Below are 27,307 nucleotides of genomic sequence, written 5' to 3' on the forward strand. Positions count from 1 at the left end.
AACAAAGACCCAGGAAAAGCTGCCCTCTAGGGAACCACCTATGCTACAGGGTCCCCTAGAGAATGTAGGTATGCCCTGTGTAAAAAGGAAAACTTTTTGTCCAAACCTGGGTTGAATGGCCAAAAGCATGTAAGACTTTCCACCTAGGACAGTTTCTCATCTAAGAAAGAGGTGATGCCTACTGACTCATGTCCAAAATCCCTGTAGGGAAGTAGTTTAAATTCCAGGTAGTTTGAAAAGTCCAGTGGGAATCAAGTTTCTTTCCAAGACAGGAAGCCAGTTTTCTTTGTTTTTGCTCTTTCATTTGCTTGTAGGTTGAACTTACTATATGGCACTAGGGAAGCAAGTGAAGACATTGTTTCTGCCTCCCTATAGACCATAAAGAACTGTTCTGCACTTGAAACAAGGACTGAGTTAAAAAATGCACCCCTACCTATTTGCTGGTGGCACATTTCAAACATAGGGAAGTGTGTAATGGGACCTTGAAGCATGTCTAAATGGCCTAATATAGCTAGGCTATCTCTGCATTCTCTCTCCTTTTCTGTATTCCCCTACAATGGAGGAGCCTTCTTCAATTGCCTGAAATAACCAGAACAAGTTGAGTCTTTAAGCTGCCAAACTTGAGTATTTCATTCTTTTGCCTCACATTCTTTCTTATTGCATCCAGACAGTGAAGATTCCATATGGTTTATTCATAGCATAGGCACCATGAATTGAACTGAGGAGGAATATCTTCCTGCCTTCCCATCTTCTTTACCCTGTGCTTGGGATGTTTGTCTTACTCTGTTTCTTTTGTTCTTCTCAGTTTCAGGCGCTGGCAGTGATCCCCACCAGACCAGGAATTCAAGCTAGGGAAACCTTGGAGGCATGATTCTAGGTAGGATATTGTAGCCATCCAGACTGGCAGGGAAGTCCTGAGAAGCCAGGGCATTTGGTATTCAAGCCAAAAGGGAATTGTGCCCTCTAGGAACTGAGCTAATTTATTAATCTAAGCCCCTTCCTTTCCCCAGAGAATGAAGTAGTATAGGGGCTGGAGAAGAGGAGGCCCCACATGTTAAGGAGTAAGTTTACACATCTGGGATTATATTTTTGAAGTAAATATTTCTTTGTGAAAACTCATCCAACTGTTAGTGGTTAAATGGAACTGGGAAGGAGTAGGCCCTCCCTCCTATAATCAGGGAAACAACATGTGGGAGCTTAAATCAATGGAATAGAACCTAGAATCCTGTAATGGCAAGCAAAGTAGAATTTTTTGCTGTTTTACTGGATTGGGTTTTAGCCAATCAAGTGCCTTTGATTGAGTCTTACCTTTGACTGAATCAAGAGTCTTTGATTGAATCAAGTCTTTGATTGGAAATAGTATATACTGTATTGCTTGTAGGGAAAAGTGAGAATAGAGAAAGAAGCAGAGCTGAAAGAGACAAGTGAGTGTGAATGGGCTAGGGAAACTTGCTTGTGGGAAGGCCTAACAGAAAGTTAGGCTTTTTGATTTGTGATGTCAGTGCTTTCTCTGCTAATCTGTGTTAATTTTTCAGACAGAAGCCTCTCTGTTGATCTGTGTTAATTTCTCAGACAGAAGTCCTGTCTTTATTCAGTATTAATTTCTCAGACAAAAGCCTTATCTGTTGGTCTTTATAAGTGAATTGAGCTGAAGAGCGGAGATCTACCCATGGGAAGGAAGCTTAGTTCAAGCTCCTTTGAAGAGCTGTTAAAGTGAATTGAGATGATGACTGCTGGTGATGTATATAAATATTGTTGCAGCCCTGGTAAGCTTTGTTTTTCTAAAAACATAAGCTGTAGGAAGGAATCTCTGGAGCCTGTTGTCAGGTAGAAGTAGGAAGAACTTAGAGTGGAGCAGTCCCCATGAACTGAGACAAGGAGCAGAAGCAGAAAGCTGCTCCCTTGGTAAATATTGCAAAATAACTATTTGTAGGAACAACTATTTCTAAGAATTTGATCATCTTCATCAAGAGAGTTGAACTACTACTGAAGATACATCATTCAAGCAATCAATTTGCTGTTGCTAAGCAGTTCAAAGGCATAATCGTATAGTCTGAATACCAAAGGAACAAGGGGAACTTTCCTTCTGGTGTGATAACTTAGCAAATGTCATCAGATATTTGCCTACTAGGCCTTTAACTTTTCCTTTAAGGATAAGTATAAGCAGGTGTTTGAGATGAAATGAACAAGTACATGCAGTTTTGAAGGTATTTTGCTGGTAATCTTGCCCCTGGTGGTACAATTGGAATCACTCTCTGCTTTTTCTATTCCTTGGATTTTTCAAGGACCCACTCACAACAATTACAGGAAATCTGACACTGAGAGAGAAGTGAAAGGCCTGGGAAAATGCCTTGTGAAAATCAGCAAGTATGATGAAATTCATGGCTTGTTTCATGTTTTCCATAGATTAATACAGGATATTATTATCTATAGAGCATTCCACTTTGGAATTCATGATACCACAAAAGATATGCTCCCAAATCTTATGAACAATCATGCTGCAATAAGTTGGATGTTTGCACAATCAATGACTGTTGTAGAAAGTATCTTCTCCTATTGCTTCAATACAGTAAAGCAGTGAAAGATGATTTAGTTGCAGCACAAGGAGCTAATATCATGTGTACTGGAACAATTAACTGCTGAATGAAGACTGCTAAACATGAGAGTCACAATTTTCTTCAAGAGTGCCTAGTCCAATGTTCTTAGAGCCACGGATGGAGCTTTTGTGTTTGTCTTGTATGATGAATAGAAGAAAGTAATTTGAGAAATCCTAACTAAAAATGGAAACAGTGGAAATAGATCATGTAGAATATTTAACCATCATTGGCATTTTGGACCTCTGACTCTCAAGGGATTCATGCTGTCTTTATTCTCAGCCAGATCATATTTGTAAAAGAGCCAAGAAAAGATCTTAGAAATAGATACTTATTTACTGTGATTCATTATTCACAAAATAGCACTAATGATTCTACTGGTTTTGGGAAGATAAATTTCTGTGGATCCAAGGATGGAGATCAACCTAAACCATCTAGTTTAAATGCTATTTTACAAGAAAAATAAATTTGTGTTAAGCATTTATATTAAAAAAAATTGTGTTTGCCATTTGTACTTAAGTACTATACATACTATTTTGCACAGCTGAATCTGCATATTTGCACAGCTGAATCTGAATTTACATAACTGATCACATTTATTATCTGCATTGGGCATTTTGCTGTATAACAATAAATACAAACACTCAAAGAAAGAAAATAAGGTAGTGGACATCAGCAATTTCTTATTTCTCTGTTTCTGTAATGCCATGCACAGAAGCTTTCCAGAAGAACTGCTACTGTGAACAGCATTTTTTAAGGTTCTGATTACTCAGGATAGTGATCACTCTATTCCATAACAAAAGCATGGAAATCATCCATGGAAAATCAAGGTACAGCATAATTTAAAATACAGCATTCACCATATTTCAACTTATCACAGAAAATCACAATATAATATTCACAACATAGTCTCAAAGTAAAATAGTCACTCTTAAGTTAATTCAAGCAGTCACAAAATAGTGACTCTTAAGCTAATTCAATCAGTCACTTATCAGTAGCATCAAAGTCTTCCCCTCTTGGGGCAAAATCTTGATTAACTCAATCAGTCACTAATCAGTAACAATAGTCAAAGTACAATCAGTCACTTATTCAGCAAAGTCTTACTAAGTATCATACACAAAACCCTCCACAGCTTAGGTCACTAGAAAATTATAATTCCATAATTACTCAGTACCCAAGGAGAAGTCTTTTCTTCATCTTGACTTTGGGGCCTGTTCTCAGATTCCCTGGATCCCTTTCCATGGTCCCACATTCTACCTGGATTCAATGGCAGACAGCTCCCAGTTCCTTGACCAGCTCTCTGGGGAGGTCCTGCTCCACACTTGTGTTCCCATGGTTTGGTCCATGTCAGCTCCTTGACCATTTCTGCTCCAAGGAATTCAAGGCTCAACTAAGCCACAAACAAACAAAGTCTCAGCATCCTGGTCATGCTTCAGTCACCTGGCCTCCTGGCTCTGGGCTCCTGGGATCCTGTTCAGAAGAAGCTCCACCAAGACAAGTTTTCAAGACTCAAGTTCTCCATTCTTCTGTAGCTGTTCTGTCACCAGATCTCAGTCTCAAGGAAATTCTGACTGTACCTCTCTGGGGCTTTTCTTATATACACAGTATTACCTACCTCACTTCCTTCAGCCAACTTCCTGTTATGTCAGTAACAAGGGGCAGGAGTTCATACCTTCTGTTCCTCCAATCAGAGGCTTGATCAGTTACTAAGTGTTAAGTACCTGTTACTTTTATCAACATAAAAGGGATCTTCAAGTTCAAAATTACATTACCATTAGTTTTATAAGTAGGAATGAGAGGCAAGAGAGAAGGGCATATTATATAAATACATATATAGAAAAAAATTAGACAGAGAAAATAAACCCTGTGTCAGAACTGCTGACACTTTAAAATGTTTATTGGAGTGGCTAGGTGGTACAATGAATAGAGCACCAGACCTGAAGTTAGAAGAACCTGACTTCAAATCTGGCCTCAGACAAGTCACTTAACCCCAATTGCCCTGCCCTCACCCTCCAAAAAAAAATGTTGATTGAATGAATGAATTAATCTTTCTGGCTACAAACTTTGGAATTAAATGAAAGAAAATTTTATTGTTAACTTCACATAGCAGAGTAAAAGCATATATTTAATTTTCCCCAAGACAAAAGCAGTAATTTTTGTTGTGTGGGAGAGAGAGTGAGTTGCCACAGGAGGCTATTTGATGCTTCTCACTGATCTATTTTTTGCCTTTCATTATCCTCCTTTCATGTAGCTGAGGACAGTGACTAGAGAGACAGTCACTCCCAATGGGAAGAGTGGCTGGAAAAGACTGGTGATATTCATACTCTAAAGATGGGGGTAGAGGAGGCCAGGTAGCACAGCAAGTAAAGAGCACCGGCTCCAGTGTCGGGATGACCTGGGGATCAAATCTGGGCTCAGATACTTACCTAATGAGCTAGTTCTTTCCATCAATTAACATTGATTAACTGTCTTCCGTATATCAGGCACTGTGCTAAGCACTTAGGATACAATGAAAGGAATGTTTGTTATAAGGATTTTGTTTTTCTTTCTGTTTCTGTTTGTTGATTGGAAAGTAGAAGGGAGAGAAAATAGCCCTCTGTTAATTAAAAAAATTTTTGATTTTTTAAAAGTCATAAACTTTACTCAAGATAGAGACTCCCTGAGAACTAAAAGACCAGATAGAAATCATTAAGATAGCAAGACATACTTTAACAAAATCAAAAGGTTGAAAAGGTGAACATAAAATATAAGATATCTGATATCAAAAAGAACCGAAAATAGTCCAAGAAGAAAAAATTGAAGAATCACTAGATTCTATGAAAATTATGATTTTTAAAAATTTGGAGGGAAATTCTGGAAAGATGGCAGAATAAGGCAGGAAATTATTTGGTTCTTCTAAATTTCCCCATAATTAATATAAAATAATACCTCAAAGTGAACTTTGAGTAGCAGAAAAAATTTAAAGTCAGAGTAAAGCAGTTGTCAGCCTAAAACAACTTTGGCATAAAATAACTTCAGAGGATGTGAGGAAAGACTCTACCTCTGGAAGTGGTTGTTTGACTTGAATGAAGTCCAAACACCTTCAGACATATACTGCTCTGTCAACAAAACAACAAGCCCTGGAGACAGCTGAATCAATAAACAACAAGCCCTGTGAGAAGCTATATAGGTTGCAGCCTCAACTTCAGGAAATTTTCCCCCACAGACACCTGATCAGGGGAAGACTGCAGGGTGCTCAACTGGTGCCCAGCCCAGGTAAATTGACCTGATGTCCAGGACTGTGGCTGTGGGTGAGGAGGAAGAAGAACATGCTGGGTGAGTGTGATCACAGAGGGCAGGGACCTGCTGGCTGTGGGCACTCGTGTGGTCCCTGGCTTTGGTTCCAGGGCAGAGGGGTAAGCTGAAGCTTGCAGATGCAGGAGGGACCACAGGAAACAGAAGCATTTGTGGGAACAGCATTTCAGGGGTGCCTGGTCATGGTTCACAGACAGAGAAGAATACCTGAAGTGAGTGAGACCCCTGGATAAAGCTAAGAAAACAATTGCACAAAAAAACCCTGTAGCCTTGATGAGGGATGACAATAGGTGCAGCAGGAACTCTTATCTTTATCTAAGACCAGAAAGTCTGGAAAGAATTCAGTCCAAGCCAACTTGGAGTCAGAGTTGTAAAAGTTTATTGTATGCTTTACAGCAGGCAAGGGTCCTTAGAGGACCTGCAAGCTTAAAGAAGACACAGGAATAGCTTTTAAGGAGTTAAAGCTATTCATTGGATGTCAATTATGCTGACCAGGTGAGAAGAGGGTGGGATTAGGGAGGAGTTAAGGTGGGGCCAGTGTTTAAAGGAACATGCACTTTTAATGTCAACTGTGCAGGTGTATTGCCCATAATTCACTGGGAAATAGTCCAAGGGGGGTTCTACCTGGAGGTGTGGTTTTAGGCTTGAAACATCACTAAGTCAGCTAGCAGTCAAGGGCTGACGGAGAAGTGCCCAGTCTGCCACCTATCAGTGTCATGTTTGACAAGATTGATGTCTGGGAACCAAGGCTAATGGAGACGAAGTATGTGGATAATTACTAAGGAGTTAACCTAGAGATAGAGTATTGAAGGGTTCATGGGGGCAGCGGGACACTATACAAGGGGGAGATAATAGTTGCCTAAGCTGGAATGTTTATAGATACTTTTGTGAAGGATTCATAGGTGTAGCTTCTTATTGTTTCAAGCTGAGATAAACAATTCATGAGTTGTTGCTGGGCAGAGTTAACACTCTGAAGCTGGGGTGTGGGGGGGTATGATTTTACAAACTGGTTTTACAAATTGGCTTTACAGACTGATGTTACAAATTGGTATTACAAATTGATGTTACAAATATAGATCCCAAGCACCCCATCAGCCTGAGATACTATCACACCTTTGGATTGGAGCCAGACTTTAACACTAAGTCCACAGAGAAGAAATAAGCCACTAAAATAAGAATAATAATAATTAAGCAAAAGAGAAAGAATCTACCACAGATAGTTACTATGGCAATAGAGAAGATCTGGATTCAAACTCAGAATACAGTGAAGTTAAGACAGGTACTTCTATCTCAAAGAAAAAAGCAAAATGGTCACAAACCCCAAAAGAGTTTCTGGAAGTTCTTAAAAATGGACTTTAAAATTCAAATAAGAGAGTTTGAGGAAAAATTAGGGGAAAAAGAAAGTAATACAAGAAAATCAAGACATTTATGAAAAGAAAGTCAACCAACTGGAAAAAGAGATCAAAAAACTTATGAAAGAAAATAACTTCTTAAAAATTGCACCTACCCAGCAGAACTGAGTATCATCTTTCAGGGGAAAATGTGGTCATTCAGTGGAATAGAGGACTTTCAAGCATTCTTAATGAAAAAACCAGAGTTGAATAGATTAATTTGACATCCAGATACAAGAAGCAAGAGAAGCCTGAGAAGGTAAACAGGAAAAAGAAATCATAAGCAACTTATCAAAGTTGAACTATTAACATTCCTACATGGAAAAATGATAATTGTAACTGATGAAACTTTTCTCAGTATGAAAATAGTTAAAGGGAATAGAAATATATATATTATGTATATATCGGAGGGTATGTGGTCATATGAATGCATGTGTGAATGTGTGTATATGTGCTTATAGGTATACATAGAGGGCACAGGACCAATTTAACAGGAAGGGATGATACTTAAAAGGTGAAATTAAGAGGTAAGAGAGGAATATAATGAGAGAAGATGGGGAGAGACAGAATGGGATAAACTATCTCATAAAGAAGAGGCAAGGGAAAAAGGGTTACAATGGAGGGGAAGAATAGGAAGGCAAAAGGGAATGGGTCAACCTTGTTCTCACTGCATTTGGCTTGGGGAGGGAATGAAATACACACTAAATAAGGTATCTCACCCTACAGGAGAATAGGGGAAAGGAGATGAGAGGGGGCGATGATGGAAGGGAGGGCAGGCTAGGGGGGAGAGAAGTTGGAAGCACTCACTTTTGAAAAGGGACAGGATCAAATTAGAGAATAGAACAAGTGGATGGTGGGATAGGAGGGAGGGAAATATAGTCAGTCTTTTACAATATATCTACTATATTTACAATATATCTACTGTATTAATGTTTTGCATTAGCTACACATGTACAATCTATACTGAACTGCTTATCTTCCCAGTAAGGGTGGGTGACAAGGGAGGAAGGGAATGAATCTGGAATTCAAAGTTTTAAAGTCAAATGTTTAAAATTATATATACATATATATTATTAACACTATCTTACATGTAATTGGGAAAGAAGATATACAGGCACTGGGGCATAGAGATCCACCATGCCCTATTGGAAAATTCTAAGGGGGAATGGGAGAAGATATGGGAGAGAGCAGATTGGAGGAGGGGATATTCTGTGGGACTGCTATTCTGGGGTGGTGGGTAGGGGAAAAATGGGGAGGAAATTTGTAACTCAATATCTGGTGGAAATTAGTGATGTAAATCAGTTAATAAAGCATTTGAAAAATGAAAAAATGCTCCCAAGAAAGGCAAAAAAAAAAAAGGAAAATGAAAAAAATGTGCAAGCAGAAGCTAATAACTTCACAAGACACCAAGAAATAATAAAACAAAATCAAAAGAATTAAAAAGTAGAAGAGAACATGAAAAATCTCATTAGAAAAACAACTGACCTGGAGAATAGACAGAAGAGAGACAATAAAAGAAATGTTGGACTACCTGAAATTTATGATTTAAAAAAAAGTCTAGATACTATATTTCAAGATTATTAGGGAAAAATGACCTAAAGTTTTAGAATGACAAAGTAAAACAGAAATGGAAAAAACTACTGATCACCACCTGAAAGAGATCCCAAGTTAAAAACTCACAGGAACATCATTGCCATGTTTTGAAACTCCCAGGTCAAGGAGAAAATACTACAAGCAGCTAGAGAAAAAAAAATTTTAATACTGTGGTGTTACAGTAAGAATATCATGAGATTCAGCAACTTCTACATTAAAAGACAAAAGGTGACGGAAGAATATATTCTGAAGAGCAAAGGAGCTGAATTTTCAACCAAGAATAACACCCAGCAAAGCTGTGTGATATCCAGAATTGGGGGGGGGGGAGGAAGGGAATGGACATTCAATGAACTAAAGGACTTTCAGGTATTTGTGAAGAAAAGACCAGAACTAAATAGAAAATTTGACCTACTAGACTTAGGAGAAATATAAAACAAACATTAAAGGTCAATTATAAAGGACTTCATAAGGACTTCAAAATCTTTACTTCTTATATGGAAAAATGTTACCTATAACTCTTAAGAATGCTACCATTACTTGGGTAGTTTGAAAGTGAATACATAGATAGGAGGCTTGGGGTTGAGTTGAGTATGATAGAATAATCCTAAAAAGTAAAACTGGGTAGGGAGAGGTAAAATGTGGCAATTATCTCATACAAATGAGGTGTGAGTGGAAGAACTGCTACAAGTGGAGGAAGGAGGAAGTGGAGGGCTCAGAGTACTAGAATCTTATTCTCATCAGAACTCTAAAGAGGGAATAACATATACATCTAGAAGGGGACTGAAGTCTCAACTTAAAGAGAAATAGAAGGAAGACAGGATAAAGGATGGATCTATACATACAAGGGTGTGCAGATCAATAAATAGGGTAAGGGGAGAGAAAAAGGGATTCTTGCATGATTGTACATGTATAACCTATATCAGATTGTTTATCATCTCATAGAGAGGAATGGAGAAGGGGGAGGGATAGAATTTTGAATTCAAAACTTTTAAAAAATCAAAATTTTTTTCATAAAATAGTTTACAAAAAAATTAGGTTTTACATATAATTTGGAGGAAAGTAAAAGTTTTTAATTTAATGTTAAAATTGTTTTTACATATAATTCAGGAAAAATAAAATATTAAATAAATGTATATAAAACTTGAAAAATTATAGCCTCTTTCCCAATATTATATTTAATAATTTTAGGTATAAGTGTTTGCTAGAAATATTAGCATAGTTTTCTTTCTATGCTTTAGATATTCCTATCAAGATCATATTTTTATAGCAGGAATTTGGTAAGAACCCTTTTTCTATTTTTGTAATATTGGATTCAATTCTCCTGGAAAGAATGATAGAATTCATTTGTATGTCTACTGGTCATGGGTTGTTTTTCTCCTGCCCCCTTTGGGAATTCCTTTTATGGGCTAATCATTTTATTTGTTTGAAATAGGGTTATTAAAATTACATATTTCTCATTTTGTTAATATGGAGTTTTTATATTCACCTATTTTGTTTAAGGGACATTTTGTCAGCATATACTTGTGCAAAATAGTTTCAAATTGTTTCCTTTATTTTATTTTTATTAAATGTGAGTTGTCCTTTTTTCAATTTTGATACTGGAAATATGGTTTTTCTCTCATTTTAAAAAATCAAATGAGTTAATGGTTCATTTATTGCATGAATTTTTTTAAAAGTTTCCCAAAGTTAACATATTTCTATACTTCTGTGTATGTGTGTGTGGTGTATAACATTTCTAGCTGTGTTCAATTTGGGGTTTCATTCAGGAAATAACTGATAGATTATATTTTTATTTTGCCCTCTGGCTCTAATAGAACTGAGCTTTATTTTATGATTACATGAAACATGGTACTTATATTTTTGTCTAGCCATGTTTTTTTTTTTTTCAAAATTTTTTACATTTTTATTTAAAGTCTTGAGTTCGAAATTCTCTCCCTCCCTTTTTTCCTCCCCCTGACCTGAATTGGTAAGGAATAAAATATAGGTTACATGTGTAAAAAAGACTTGAATAAAAGAAAAAAAGAAAGAGTTGAAAACAGCATGCTTCAGTCTGTTTTCAACTAATAGCAGTTCTTTCTCTGGAGGTGGATAGTATGCTTCACCATTAGTCCTTTGGGATTGTCTTGGATCACTATATTGCTGAGAATAGTTAAGTCATTCGCAGTTCTTCATCAAACAACATTACTGTTACTACATACAATGTTGTCCTGGTTCTTCAGTTCACTTCACTATGCATCAGTTCATGTAAATCTTTCCAGGTTTTTCTGAAATCATTCTACTTATCATTTCTTATAACACAATAATATTCCATTACAATCATATGCCACAGCTTATTTAGTCATTTCCCAATTGATGGGCATCCCTTTGATTTCTAGTTCTTAGCCACCACAAAAATAGCTGCTATAAATATTTTTGTACAAATAGGTCCTTCTCCCTCCCCCTTTTTGGGATATCTTTGGAATATAGACCTAAGAGTGGTACTAGCCATGGTTTTCAAGAAGTCCAGTGATTCTTTTTTTTTCCAAATGGTTATTTTATCAGATTTTGTTTGAACATTAAATTTATTCTCATTTAGCAATCCAAAATAGTTACCTGAAGTTTGTTATGGGTTTTTCCTTGTGTTTATATTTTTATTGGTTTTTTTTTACTCTTTGGCACAATTTTTGGGGGCGTTCAGACTGTCACAGTACAAGTCAGGAGAGAGCTTTCCCTTTGTGCTGCCAATTCTGAGCATTTAAATAAGAAGTCCAGTGATTCTTAAATCCTCATTCTGTATTTTAGGTCAGTTGCTTGTGATGGTATATATAAAACTAATTATTCTAATTTTTTGGCCTTGTTGACTTGATTCTACTCTAATATTTCTTGTTGCTTCATTGAATCACTGAATTCTATTTTATTAATTCTGTTTTGGGGGGAATAGAGGCAGTTGTTTACTACCTGATTAATGTTGTGACTTTTCACTCTTTCTAAGGGTTCTAATTATATTTTTAAAAATCTCATTTCACGTCTTCCATTTCTTACATTTACTTTTTTTTTTTTGGCTTTTTGCAGGGGGGAAGGTAGAGCAATTGGGGTTAAGTGACTTGCCCAAGGTCACATGGCTAGTTTTTGTGTTAAGTGTCAGAGGCCGGATTTGAACTCAGGTCCTCCTGACTCTAGGGCCAGTGCTCTATTCACTGTACCACCTAGCCACCCCTTTACATCTAGTCTTAAAAGTCTTGACATACAATTCATTCTCCTTTTTTAGTTTCTGTTTGTTCTTTTCTGAATTATTTCTTTCCTCTAGGATACTGTTAGGATTATTTTAAACCTTATCTTCATTACAATAGTCTTGGGTTTGTCCGGTTTTTTTTACTGTTTGCTCATATCTACCTACAACTTCAGTTCTTAAGTCAGGACTTTATGCCAAGGCTAAAATCTGACCTACCCTGTGCTGCTGGATGGAGCACTAAATTTCAGGTCTTATGTCCAGCTGAAGTTTGGAAATGGGACAACATTCTACTAGGACTATATTCTGCCTCCATTGCTGTCTGGAAGCTGATGTCTTGTTATCATTGAGTAGGATGCTCTCTGGGGCCAGAACCTGCCTTTTTCCACAGCCCTGACCTTGGTGAGTTTGTGGAAAATATTTTTTCTCCAGAAAAATTAATCTTATAAGTCAAAGAAAGGAGCAACAGCATTTTATTTTTTTTTTAAGCAATCAGGGTTAAGTAACTTGCTCAAGGTTACACAGCCAGTTATTTCTGGGTGTGGCGCTAAGTATCTGAGCCCAGATTTGATCCCCAGGTCATCCCGACACTGGAGCCAGTGCTCTTACTCGCTGTGCTACCTGGCCACACCTGAGCAACAGTATTTTATAAGAGTCAGATTGAGTCTGTATTTTATTCAATAACAGAATAAATCCAACGATTCTCTCTTCAGAGCTAATGCTATCCACCCAACAACAGCCCACCAGCTAATAGCTATTAAAAACCCTTTTTTTACTTTCTAGTTGTGACTTCTCATTCATTGACCTCCAATCAAATGGACCATTGTAGGAGAACTTCAGGAAAGACCTCTAAGTTAAGGATGTCTCCAGAAAAAGCATGAGTGTCTAAATCTGTTTTTGAGGACTAGTTTTCAAGTTCTTTCAGCTCAGCTGCTAAAAAATATTGCAAGGATGAAACTATCTCATTTAAAGTACTAAAGTACCAATTTTAGGTAACACTCTGGCTAATCCAAATACACTTGGTTCATTGCATGAGAAAGTAAACATATAAATTCCTCAAGATATGGACAAAGTTCTCTGTACTTGTCAGCATTAAAAAAAAAGATATTTTAGTATATGCTGCTAAAATAGCTTAAATGATAATAACAATGTTTTCATCATATCATCATTGTAGATGTATCTTTAGGTGTAATCTTCAGTAATTTTTTTAAAAATTAATTTTAGGGGCGGCCAGGTAGCACAGCAAGTAAGAGCACCCACCCCAGAGTCAGGATGACCTGGGATCGAATCTGGGCTCAGACACTTAGCACCCACCCAGAAACACCTGGCCGTGTAACCTTGAGCAAGTTACTTAACCCTGATTGCTTAAAAAATAAAATAAAAAATTAAAATTAATTTTAAATTTTGCTTTCTTTAATCAATTTTGTTGTTCAGGTATAAAGCCAAGCATAAGCAGCTTTCCAGAGAATTGCTGCTGTGGACAGCTTTCAAGGTTCTGATTACACAGTATAGTGAACTCTATTCAGTAACAAATCTGAGCAAAACATTCACAGAAACCAAAGTACAGCATTAAGAATTTTATAACTTCACAACTTATCACTAAAATGGAGTCACTACTAATTACCCTCTTAAGGGGTAGTGGAAAGTACAAAGGCCATCCATCCCTAGGTCATAATTAAGTTGCAATATCATCAATCACTACTAAGTACCCTCTTAAGGGCTAGTGGAAAGTACAAAGGCGATCCACCCCTAGGTCACAAGTATGTTACAATCTCATCAGTCAGCATTAAATACCCAAGGAGAGGTCTTTTCATCTTGACTCCAGGCAGACTCTCAGCTTCCATTGTTCCTCTTCCATGGTCCCAGCTCCTACCTGAATCCACCAAACTGTCACCTGGGTTCAAAGGCAGGCAGCTCCCAGTTCCCGTTCCATATTGAAGCTCACAGTGTCCAATCCATCTCAAGTCCTTCATAGTTTCTGTTCCTGGGAAGACAAGGTTAACCAAGCCACAATAATATCCATGCACATTGCCAGCATCCTCATCAATTCATTTTCTGCCTGTGAAATTAACATGGACCCAAAACAGAAATACAAAGTAATGTCACCACAGTCATGCTTCCTCTGGCAGCTCCGGCTGGCCCTCAGAAGTCTTTGGCAGCTCTGGCTGGTTCTCAGAAGCTCTTAGCAGAAGTTCTGGCTGGCTCTCAGAAGAAGCTCTGTCACCATAAGCTCCATTTTCAAAATCAAAATCACTTTCTCCAGCCTGGGCTTCTCCTCCTCAGCCTCCACTTGGCTTGCTCCAAGAAGTTCAGTATACCTTGCAGAGGCTAAAGCTTGTGTTTTTCATTATATGAGGTATTAGCTCCTCCCTCTTCCACCCCTTTCTGTTACATCAGCAACAGGGGTTCATACCTTGCTGTTTCTTAACAGAGGCTTAATATAATTAACTTGAAACTAAGTGCAAAATACCTGTTTATTTGCCAATACAAGGGGATCTTCAAATTCCGTTACTATTACATCAGGCAATACTAATCTTCAGTAATTTTTTATTTTAAATTTTGTTTTCTATAATCAGTTATTAAGTATTAAATATCTATTATGCACTAAGCATTCTGTCAAACACTGGGGATACAAAGAAATGATAGTCTTAAGGAGTTCTTAAGGAGTATACAGTCTAATGAAAGAGAAAATATGCAAACAACTTTGTAACAACAAGCTATATACAAGATAAATTGGATATAATCAAAGAAGAAAGACCCTAAAATAAAGAGGGATCAGGAAAGGCTTTCTGGGGGCAGGTAGCTGGCAAAGTGAATAGAGCACTGGCCCTGGAGTCAGGAGGACCTGAGTGCAAATCCAGACTCAGACACTTAACACTTACTAGCTGTATGACCTTGGGCAACTCACTTAACCCCAATTGCCTTGCCTTCCCCCCTCCAAAAAGAGAAAAAGAAAAGCCTTCCCCTAGGTGAGATATTAGCTAGGACATGAAGGAAGCCCAGGAAGCTAGGGGACAGAGATGAGGACAGAGAGCATTCCAGGTATGGATAGCAGTCAGTGAAATCTCCCAGAGTGAGAAGATGGAGTTTCACATTTGAGGACTAGCAAAGAGGCCTATTCCTTTTTGATTGGATCTCAGCATATGTAGTGTATCTCAGCATATGTAGTAGGAGGGAGAGGTAAGGACAAGATGATTGACTATAAAAAACTTGAATCAGAAATACATTTTTATTATTCTTTGTTGTTATGTGTGTTATGCATATTTCCATTAGCTTTGATCAATTACCATATTTTACATGAAGCTGAAATTTTGAATGGACCAATTTTTTAATAATGTGATCACTTCAAGGGATTCATTATTTGCACTAAACTGGACCTAGCTGCATTCATGATACATTAGAGAGGTATGAGGCTTCTGTGTAGAAGCCTTTGGCTTCTCTCATTCCCTACTCCAGAACCATATTTTCCAACATTTTTCATTATCTTTGTCTTTACTTCTTGAATGCACATTATAAGGATTTGCAAAAATATGATTAGGAAAATAACTGAATTTTTGTGCCAGTATCCCTTGCAGAGGCTAAGGAGGTACAGAAACTACAAAAACCTCAAAATACCCTTCAAAATAAAAGTGTACATTGATAATGTAAAAGTATATTAAAAATATTTTATGCCCATCAATTAGGGAATGGCTGAGCAAGTTGTGGTATATGAATGTAATGGAAAGAAATGAGGAGCAGATGGACTTCATAATAACCTGGAGAGACTTATATAAACTGATGTTGAGTGAGAAGAGCAGAACCAGGAGAAATTTGTTCACGATTACAAACACAACATATGTGTGATGACTAACCTTGGATAGACTGGGTGCCTCTTAGCAATATAAGATTATAAGACAACCCCAAAAGACTCATGATGGAAAGAGATATCCACACCCAGAGAAAAGAGCTACAGAGTCTGAATGCAGATTGAAGCAGACTACTTGCTCTCTTTCTTTGTCTTGTTTTGTTTTGATTCCTCTTTGCCATTGTTCATTCCATTAGTTACATTCCTTTACAACCTGACTAATGTTTAATGCGGAGGTATTTGTAGATCCTATATTTGATTGCACGCTACTATGAAGGAGGAAAGGGGAGAAGAGGGAGGGGGGGGAAATTTTGAAACTGTGGAACTGAATGATGTAAACTAAAAGTAAATAAATTAATTAATTTTCAAAAAAAGAAAAATATTTTAGTAAAACTGAAAATATTAGGAAATAATATTTTATCCCTTTCCAGATTTATTTCTTCAGTAAAGTAAGTAGGACAAAAAGAGTGGCAAACAAAATTTAAAACAAAGAAGAGTTTCTCTTTATCAGCCTTACCCACTGAAATAATTGGGCTACTAACCCATATAAAGGCAATCTCTTCTTTTCTAATTAGTAATTAGCACTATTGGTCAGCATCTACAAGCAGCTTAATTAGGCCTTGTCAAACTTTTTCTTTATTGGTAAGATGAGACCAAACCTTATGGGAAGAATCCTGGGACTGGGGACAGGAAAACACAGTAATCCCTAGGTTGAGTGTTAAGGCTCAATGGGCCAAATATATAAGATACCAGTCATCCAAACATCCAAACTTAAGGATCACAAGTCTCCTTGAAATACATGCCAAATCAAAAGCCTTAAATACCATACTGTAGGAAATAATATAAGGGCACTGCTAAAAACTTTTGAATATAAACAATAAAGCATCAATTAAGAAAGCCCAAAAATTGCCACAAGAATAAAATCCCTTTGTTCTAAATTTTGAGAATATAGTGGTTATACTTAACAATTTTAAGTATAAAGAGTAAAATGTGAAAATATCTAGAAGAAAGATTTTAAATATGAAGGAAATGCAATTCAAATAGCAAAGAATTCGTCTGAAGCCATAAGAAATCAGAGAAGGGTGGCGCAGTAAAAGTGCTGGCCCCCGAGTGAGGAGACCTGGGATCAGTTCCAGCCTCTGATACTCAGCACCCACACAAAAATAACTGGCCATATAACCTTGAGCAAGTTACTTAACCCTGACTGCTTTAAGAAAAAAAAAAATCAGAGAAAGGAATGGAAAAATACAGTCCAAAAATACAGAACTGCAATAACATACCACAAAACTGAGCCTAATCATTAATGAAGAAAAGATGTATATTCAAGAAAAAAAAAGAGAAAAATATTTGGGAAATTGCTACAAAAATAACAACAACAAAAAAACCAGAAGTGAACAGATCATTTTACCTATAAATACCCCCAAAGAGAAGCACAACAAAGGTAATTACAACTATAAAAAAGAGATTAAGGAAAGAAATATTTGCAGCCTCAATAATTATCTTTGTATTTACAAAAAGGAATAAAAAATAAAACTGATTACCAAGTGAAATCTGATTTGACAGGTCAATGTCATCTAAGTACAAAACTTAAACCAAATGAAATGAAGCAAAAAAGTAAAACTGAACTTATATATTTTTCCTGTTGTAAAATCAAAGACAGTGACCTTGGAGTTTCAATATGTACCAAAATCTTGGTTTAATTATATAAACATTCCTCATTTATGCTATGCCACACATACACATATTTTAAATAAAATGGCTTAAAATTAATTTGTGACCATTTATGGACAGGAAGGGACCCCAAAGGTTATCAAATTTAACTCTCACATTTTATAAAGAATCTGAAGCACACAGAGATTAAATGATTTGACTAGTGATAAAGAGTTAATTAGTATCTGAGGCAAGATTCAAATTCAGGTCTTTCTGACTCCAAATCTTGTGTTCTATTCACTATGTCTTACCTTGAGGTGTTATAAATCCTTCTTTGTAAATTAGTGATTGGCTTAAGACATTGAAATTCAGAACCTGAATTAATCTGAATTTATATTTGAATGAATGAATTTTAATTCAATGTTTGCATTTGTGTATATCTCTCACACATGTGAGAGATAACACATGTGCATATGTAGATATGAGCATGCATGTATATACACATATATCCATATGTGCATGTGTGTGGTGTCCCAAAAATCTTAGTGCAATTTTAATAGTTCATCATATATATGAGAGAGTACATAGAGAACTGGCCTTGAAGTCAGAAAGACATGACTGACACACCTCTGACACAGGTTGACTACGTGACTCTGGGCAAGTAATTTAACATCTCTGTGCTCTAAGCAACTCTCTAATATAAGCTGCAAAGAAGGTCAGTACCTACACATTAGAAGGAGTTTCCTCACCTAGGAGTTTCCAATGCCAATGAATCACAGATTTAGTCCATAGATATGTGTGTATGTGTATATGTATACACATATACATGCATATATGGTATGTGTATACATATATGTATATGTGTGTCTATACATACATATACAATACAGTGCTCCCTTAACTCACCAAGGAAATTATCCTTTCTATATTTTTAAAAGAATATTCCAAAGTGAATTGAACTTAATTAAATAGATTAGTTCAATACATTTTAAGCAATAAGAAAATGAGCTTCATCTTTTTAATATTATCCATCATACACTTTGAGTTTGGTACACTGTCCTGGCTTCAAGTCATCCAGAAGTTGCATTATTGTGTCCAACAGTACATGACTTGAATTAACCAGAAATTCACGACCACAAGCTATGGCAGCAACATCTGCAACAGAAATATAAATAAAGTTCATTGTTAAATTTCACAAGGTTCCAAGATTTAAATAGTTACAAGAGGTTGTTCTTAATAGATAATAATATCTGATTTCAGCTTCAGAACTATAGAATGTATTCAAAAATAGACTAAAAATTATTTTAGCCTAAGAACTGACAGGTCATAAAGCTGAACTGACAACCATAGCATTTTAATTAAGGTAGCTGAGATATTCTTATTGTGATGATAAAACAACTCCTTTTGCAATGAAACACTGTTTTAATTTAATTAATGCATGTATTCAGAAGCAGAATAAATATTATGTTATGCTCTCAGAGGATGCAGACTAAATGTCTGTTAAACTGTTGGCATTTGAATATTTGATGAGGGAAAAGCCAGCTGACTACCATATAGCAAAGCCAAGGAAAAGACTATCTGCCTCAAAAAAATATCTGTGTTTACTAATGACTTTTAACCAACATGATAAAGTCACAAGTTACTGAGTGGGACCAAGAAAAAAAACAGAGAAAGTATCACCACTACGATAAATTTTAATAATATGGGTTAGTAATGTCAACTTCAAATATTACTACTACTACTAGCATGCATATAGTACTTTAAGGTTTATAAAGTGCTTTACAAATATCTCATTTTATTCTCATAATAACTCTTGTTAGTGGCTGCTATCATCCCTATTTAACAAATAAATAAAATATATCTGGAATGAAAATATGAATATATGTTTGCCTTTGTTGTTGTCATTTTAGTTGTGTTCAACTCTTTGTGACCCCAGATGAGTTTTTCTTGGTAAAAATACTGGAATAGTTAGACATTTCTTTCTCCAACTCATTTGACAGGTGAGAAAACTGAGACAAACAGGGTAAAGTGAGTTGCCCAGGGTCATATGGTTAGTTAAGTGTTGGAGGACAGATTTGACCTCAGGAAGATGAGGCTTCCTGAATGCTGGTCTAGCCCTCTCTCTGCTATGCCACCTAGCTGCCCTTGCATCTGCCAGAGTCTGGTTATTTTTTTATTTATGAGTCTTTATAGAGCTAGAAATGTGAGGCTTTGCCACAGGAATTAGTGAATCTGGGATTAACTGGAAGTTAAAGTAAACCTTTCAAGGGAGAAACTAAATTAGATGATGTACTGGAGTGTTGGACTTGGAGTTAAAAAGACCTAAGTTCAAATTCTGCCTCAGAGGAAGGTATGTGAAAGGGAATAAACATTTATATAGCACCTACTATGTGCCAGGCACTATGCTAACCAATGCTTTAGAACTATCTCATTTGATTCACACAGCAACCTGTGAGGTAGGTACTGTGTTATCCCCATTTTACAGTTCAGGAAACTGAGGCAGAGAGAGGTTGAGTGACTTACCCAAGGTTACACTGCTAGTAAGTGTCTGAGTCTATATTTGAACTCAAGTTTTCCTGACTCCAGGATTGGCATTCTATACACTGTAACACTTAGCTGCCTCTGGCTGTCTATGTCACCCTGGACACATTATTTAAGTTTAGTCATTTGTAAAATGAGGATAATAACAGCACCTACCTCCTAGAACTGTTATAACAAACAAAAGGAGACAATATATACAAAGTGTCTTGCAAACCCTTAAAACACTATGTAAATGCTAGTTATTACTATTATTATTGTTGTAGTTGTTTTGATGTTGTTAGTGGGCAAAAATTCACCTGAGTCCCTGGAAACAAATAAGGGTATCCAAAATTTCTCCAGGGATTCTGACAACACACGCAATCCAACTCAAGGTTCAAACAAAAAATTCTCTCTGGGCCATTTCATAGAGCACCTAAAATTTCCCTATTCCACTTCTGCAACAAAGAGCCGTCTACATGGAGGTCTGCAGTCACTCCCTCATTAAAATAAATAGATCATCTTAAAAGAAAACACTCAGAAAAATCCTCAGAAAGGTATAGGGCTCATAAAGGGATAAAGCACTTGGGGATTATTACTCTGAGTTTCTAGGTCATCAGGCAAATCTTATTTTATAAGCATCGCAAACTGTCTAGAATCACATCACTATAAAAGCTAGTAGCCTAGGCCTGCTTACAAGTACCAAAAAATGAACATGGATGAACTACCACAAGATCTAGATTTTTGATATAGCTTCTAAACACACAATGAACACAGTAATATAATGTATATCGATACATAAGTATTCATGTCTCAAATAAACTGGTGTGCCCTGTGGGAGCAGCACCAGGGTTTCTTGCACAATGGCCTCCAACTTTCTAAGTCTAAAACTCATCCATGACCCAGATATTTTGTAAGCCTCCAAGGGTATGGCTAGCTTATTTGTTCAGGCAACTGTGTTGTTCTTAAAGAAATCAGGAAGATTTCACACCTAAACTGAGAAAGGACATAGTCTTCTTATACATTAAAACTACTCATGACTATATAACTTTGGGGTGGAGGTGGGGAGTGCACAGAATCAAACACCACCTCTGTGATCTAGTACTGCTAGACCCCCTTTCTTCCTACCTTTAGGCCCCCTTTCTTCCTACCTTTTTCATATTTGTTATTATTTTGCCTATTTCTATACAGTGACTCTTTTGTAGTTTGATTATTACAGCACTGAATATGTCAATCTAAATAGTAATGTCACCTATTGTTATCATTACTGTTATTTATTGTTTTATAATATATTTCCTATATTATTAAAATGCATTATTAATTAAAAGACAAGTAATCAGTGAGACTTAATTTCACATGGGCAACTCATATCTCTCTAATTGCTTAAACCTTTCTTTTTCTTGACCTATTTGATACAGTTATAATTTCTAGAACTGTAGCAAATAATGGTAATGACAATGTTTATTTAAAAGGCTTCTTTGCTTCTTCCTTACAAATAATGCTGGCTCTCAGTTTTAGATAAATATTATTTATTATATTAAGGAAAGGTCCATTTATTTCTATACTTAAAACGTTTTTAATCTTAACAATTGTTGAATTTTTGTCAAAAAGATTTTTCTGCACCTATAGTCATAAAATTCTGATTGTTTTATATCATATAGGATAAATTCAATATGTAACTTTACATGGTCCTAATTATCTGTCATTCTTTGTGACCTCCATTCTGTTCTCTTCTGTACATTTCTTAAAAATACTTCAATGAGGGGTGACTAGGTGGTGCAGTGAATAGAGCACTGGCCCTGGAGGCAGGACAACCTGAGTTCAAATCCCGCCTCAGATACTTACCACAAAAACTAGCAGTGTAACCTTGGGCAAGTCACTTAACCCCAATTGCCCTCCCAAAAGCAAAAAAAAAAAAATACTTCAATGATTCTCATTTCTTTCTTTTCGGGATGTTTTTTTTTTTTTACCTTAAACCCAATCCTCATTTCATCACACTACAATGCTCCAAAATTTAAAAAACAAAATAAATAGGTTTTTGTTACATTTGTTTAGTCCTGAAGGGAATACAGTGAGACCCTCCACTTCTATGGTTTCACTGTCTATTCTGGTTATGTGTGTGTGTGCCTGTGCACACACATGCAGGCACATACAGTATTAATATTAATTCATTATTTAAGGTGCCTGTAAGTATAATGCAGTGTTTATTTTTATGGCTGCCTTTTTTGAAATCATGATTGCTATCCCTGATTTCTGATTTGAATCTCTAAGTTTCTACTCAGTTCTGACCTTTTCATCAGGAATATATGGAAGTCTTTGAATAGAAGATTTACTTTTTTTCCTCTGAGAAGATTATATTCAATTTTGCCAAATGGGTTTTTCTGGTTTATAAACTATTATCTTTTGCATTTTGGGATACTATATTCCAAAATCTCCTGTTTAAAAAATTAGCAGCCAAGTTTGCTGTGATCCTGACAGTGGTTCCTTGGTACTTGAACTTTTTGCTTTTTGGTTGCTTACTTTTCTTTCATCTAGGAACTCTAGATTTCAGTTATAACCTTGTTGATAGTTTTTATTCTGCAGTTTCTTTTGGGAGACTACTAGTAGATTCTCTGTATTTTCACTTTGGCCTATCCTTCTAAGAGATATGGGAAGTTTTTCTTTATTAATTTTTCACATTCAGATTTTTTGCTAAATGATCTACAAGGATGTAATTTCATTCCAGTCCTGAGCCTAAACTACCATATTAGGCTGAATCTGGCCAGGCTAAGAGCAGTGTGGTTTCATTATATTCATTTTAGAATTTAGAGGATTTCTCTCTGCAGCTTTTTGAAAAACTAAATTAGCACTTAACTTGGCATGCACATTAGTACACAGACTAAACATGATATTATAAGAGGCTAATTTGAAAAGAGCTGAAGCTCTGGATTTTTAAAGTGTTTCCCCATTTAAATAGAAAATAAAATACTAACTTCAGAAATTTTTAATGTAAACTTTCAGTTATCACTGTTATTTGAGACATGTCATAAAAAAGATTTGTGTGTTTATACATAACAACAAAATGTGCTGGCCTGTACCATGTCAATATATTTTCTAGACAGTATACGTAAAGATAAATTAGTTCCAAAAATGACTTACTTGTTATAATTCCAGCCAAAGCAAATACAAATTGATTTTCATCAGAATCCAGCTCCTGTTTTATATTCCCATCCAGTGATTTTACAAAACTCTCCATTGTTTGTCCAGTGATATTGAAAAACTTCAATGCTTTACCCTGAAAGTTAATAAAGAACAATTAAAAACACATACTCCTTTAAAGTTTTTAAAAATATAGCTGGGAATGTTAATCTGTCTTTTTCCAGGACTGATTAAATCAATTAAACAACTATTTATTAAGAACCTACTCAGTGAAAAACACTAAAATTATATGACAACAAAACAGTACCTACCACCAAGGAACTTATATTCTGCTACGGATGTACAGCATGTACAGATAACTGAACACAGATACAAGATAATTTTTTAATATTTTTTTATTAAATGCTTCATTAACTTCTAGTTTCCATTGTTCATTTCCACAAGATTTTGAGTTACAAATTTTCTCCCAGTTTTCCTTTACCCACCATCACAAAATAGGAATCCCACTGGATATCTGCTCCTCTAATCTACTCTCTCACATGTCTTCTCCCATACCCCCTCCAACTTTCCAGTAGGGCACGGTGGATCTCTATGCCCCAGTGCCTGTATATCTTATTTCCCATTTATATGTAAAATAATATTGATAATGGTATATATATATATATATATATATATTAAACATTTGATTTTAAAATTTTGAATTCCAGATTCATTCCCTTCCTGCCTCGTCACCCACCCTTACTGGGAAGATAAGCAATTCAATAAAGGTTGTACATGTGTAGTTATGCAAAACATTAACATAGTAGAAATATTGTAAAAAAAAAAAACTGACTATATTTCCCTCCCTCCTATCCCACCTCCCACTTGTTCTATTCTCTAATCTGATCCTGTCCCTTTTCAAAAGTGGGTGCTTCTAACTTCCCTCTCCCCCAGCCTGCCCTCCCTTCCATCATCCCCCCTCTCATCCCCTTCCCCCCTACTCTCCTGTAGGGTGAGATACCCTATTTAGTGTGTATGTCATTTCCTCCCTAAGCCAAATTCAATGAGAATAAGGTTAACCTATTCTTTTTTGACTTCCTGTTTTTCCCCTCCATTGTAACCATTTTCCCTTACCTCTTCTATATGAGATAATTTACCCCAATCTGTCTCTCCCCATCTCCTCTCCTTATATTCCTCTCTCACCTCCTAATTTCACCTTTTAAGTATCATCCCTTCCCATTGAACTGGTCCTGTACCCTTTATCTATGTATACCTGTATACATATATACACACATTCACATTCATATGCCTATATACCCTCCTATATAGACATATATATGTATGTATATATATACATATTTCTATTCCCTTCAATTATTCTCATACTGAGAAAAGTTTCACAAATTACAATTATCATTTTTCCATGTAGGAATGTAAATAGTTCAACTTTGATAAATTCCTTATGATTTCTTTTCCCTGTTTACCTTCTCATGCTTCTCATATCACAATGTCAACTTTTCTATTGAATTCTGGTTATTTCATCAAGAATGCTTGAAAGTCCTCTATTCCACTGAATGACCATATTTTCCCCTGAAACATGATACTCAGTTTTGCTGGGTAGGTGACTCTTGGTTTTAATCCCAGCTCCTTTGACCTCCGGAATATCATATTTCAAGCCCTTCAATCCCTCAGTGTAGAAGCTGCCAGATCCTGGGTTATCCTGATTGTGTTTCCACAGTATTCAAATTGTTTCTTCCTGGCTGATTGTAATATTCTCTCCTTGATCTGGGAATTCCAGAACCTAGCTATGATATTCCTAGGAGTTTTCTTTTTGGGATCTTTTTCAGGAGGTGATCAGTGCATTCTTTCAACCTCTTTTTGGTCCTATGGTTCTAAAACATCAGGGCAGTTTTCCTTGAGAATTTCTTGAATTCTAGGTTTTTTGATCATGGCTTTCAGGTAGTCCAATAATTTTTAAATTATCTCTCCTGGATCTATTTTCCACGTCAGTGGTTTTCCCAATGAGCTATTGTTTGGTGTTGGCAGCCAAAGAGGCCAAGCCAGGACTTCAGATAATTACCTTGATATCAGTGGACCTGAATATCAAAGACCTCTTTGAAACGCAACTTTTCCTCAAGTTAGCTCTGAGTTCTTTTGATATGGGTTACACTTACAAGGATGTTGTTTGAGTTCTGAGACCAGCAGGCTATATCCCAAGATTTTATTCATTGAGAGTCAAAATATTTGATTCAGCACTAAGGTATCTTTGGGTGGTCAGCTCTAAACGTGATGTCTTTTGAGGATTGCAGCTTTGGCTTTGAAGTCTGCTCTCAATTGTATCCGTTTATGACTGTGGCTGCATTAGCAGGTACCTGAGGCCTAGATCAAAGATCTTACCCTAAGACTTTAGTCTCCTATCCTAAATAGATGTCAAATTATCTATTCTGTGCTACTTCCAGAATATGAAAGACTAAGATAATGATAAGAATACTTGAGCCCCCTTCCTTTGTCTCATTTGCTCTATAAAAACCTTGTCCTAAGAATCAATAAATGGAGTTCATTATTCTTCCATGAACTACCCACATGACCTGGTCATTTCTTATCTCCAAATCATGCCAAGTGCTGGACACTGAGCAGCCCATGGCAAATGGCGCCCAACATGGGGAACACAGGGACCTGAAAAGAAGGTCCACAGCAGAGATGGCCCTTACAAGCAGAAGGAGCTCCAAAAATCGCAAGTCAAAGGGTAAGGGAACTTTTTTCAATCAATTCTAGTCATTCTATTCCAACAGGCTGATACAGGGATTTTTAAGCTTTCTATCACTATGGATCAAATGCATAGGGTACAGTTCAAAGATCAGGAGCAATATTTTCAAGTATTAAAGAAAGTAGTGAAAGAAAAGAGGGTTTGTTATTATGAAGTAACAATTAGAGGAATTTTATTTAGTGTGCTTAGAACATTGTTGCCATGGGTTTCCAAAGGGTGGTGTAATAGAATGGGAAACAAAAGGAAAACAGAAAACTGAGAAACTAGGAAAAGAAGGAACCCAGCATTTACCAATTTCTGCTTCTTTTTCCCTATGGAATATATTAAAGATATGTTTAACATCAGGAATGAAAGTGTCAAAGGTGGCACAAACAATTACATGCAATGCAGCTGTCTTTATACAGTATTTATAGCAAGTCAAAAAAATATACAAAAAACATATCAGGATAAAAATTAGAAAAAATAAATTACTTGCATGAACAATGTGAACAGAAGTTTTAAGGTTTAAGGGTCTCCTTTCCTCCAATCCAATTCTGGCCAAGTTTGATTGTGGGAAAGGCTGTTAAAAAATAATATTAGTCGGGCTGGAGTCAAGATGGCGGAGTAGAAGCAGGACCTCCCTGCTGCTCCAGCTTCCACCTTCCTCAATCCATGTAAAAAGGGGACTCTAAACAAAGTTTGGAGCTGCAGAACCCACAAAATGACACAGAGAAACTAACCTCACGCTGAGGACAGCCTGGAAGGCTGGCAGGAATCAGCCAGCACAGTGTTCTGGGAGCCGAGCCCAGCCCCACCCGAGGCTTTAGCCCCAGGGTGGGCCTGACCAGCAGGCTGCCAGAGGGACTCCAGATCAGCAGCAGCTGTGGCTGTTTCCAGATTTATCAACACATAGATGCAAAGGACAAAGTGAAAGGTCAGTGCAGTTGGGACTTTGGGACCAGTAAGTGGTAGTGCGTGGCTTTTACCCCCAGGGCGAGAAGCCACTGAGACACCAGCACAGCCAGCCAGTGCCATATGGCAGCTTCAGCTCCTGGCCTGCAGAGTGTAGGAGGACCAAGCACCAGTCTAAAGGGTAAATGCTCTTGCTTTAATCCTTCTTGGATCTGGATTGCAGTCTAGGGTGGAGGTCCTGGGGTGTGTGTCCAGGTTGCCAGTGCGTGTGGAGACCTCAGAGAGGGCACTCATCTAATACCTCCGGCAGCTGAGAAAACCCCAGGATTTGGTACGAAAGCTCCCCTGTCTGGTGGCAGAGTCCTACTGTGGAAAAAAGTCCAAAAGTCAAGTAATTGAGTGGCAAAATGAGCAGGCAAAGGAAAAAAAGCAGACAGAAGA

At 36.7% G+C, this 27,307-nt stretch overlaps 1 protein-coding gene across 1 annotated transcript in view; it reads right to left on the reverse strand.

The window, feature by feature from the left end:
- Positions 1-27,307, reverse strand: part of HSF2BP (heat shock transcription factor 2 binding protein) — a 118,595-nt gene that overhangs the window by 27,316 nt on the left and 63,972 nt on the right. Inside the window, exons 5-6 of the mRNA XM_069074830.1 lie at positions 23,230-23,365; positions 18,612-18,729 (exon numbers count right to left, since the gene is read on the reverse strand). Coding sequence (XP_068930931.1) covers positions 18,612-18,729; positions 23,230-23,365 — 254 coding nt within the window. The remainder of the gene's footprint in view (positions 1-18,611; positions 18,730-23,229; positions 23,366-27,307) is intronic.

Source organism: Petaurus breviceps, unplaced genomic scaffold, assembly GCF_028583685.1.
Source record: "Petaurus breviceps papuanus isolate PSGF00001 unplaced genomic scaffold, PetGlider_PUasm1.0 90897, whole genome shotgun sequence".
Taxonomy (NCBI): Eukaryota; Metazoa; Chordata; class Mammalia; order Diprotodontia; family Petauridae; genus Petaurus; species Petaurus breviceps.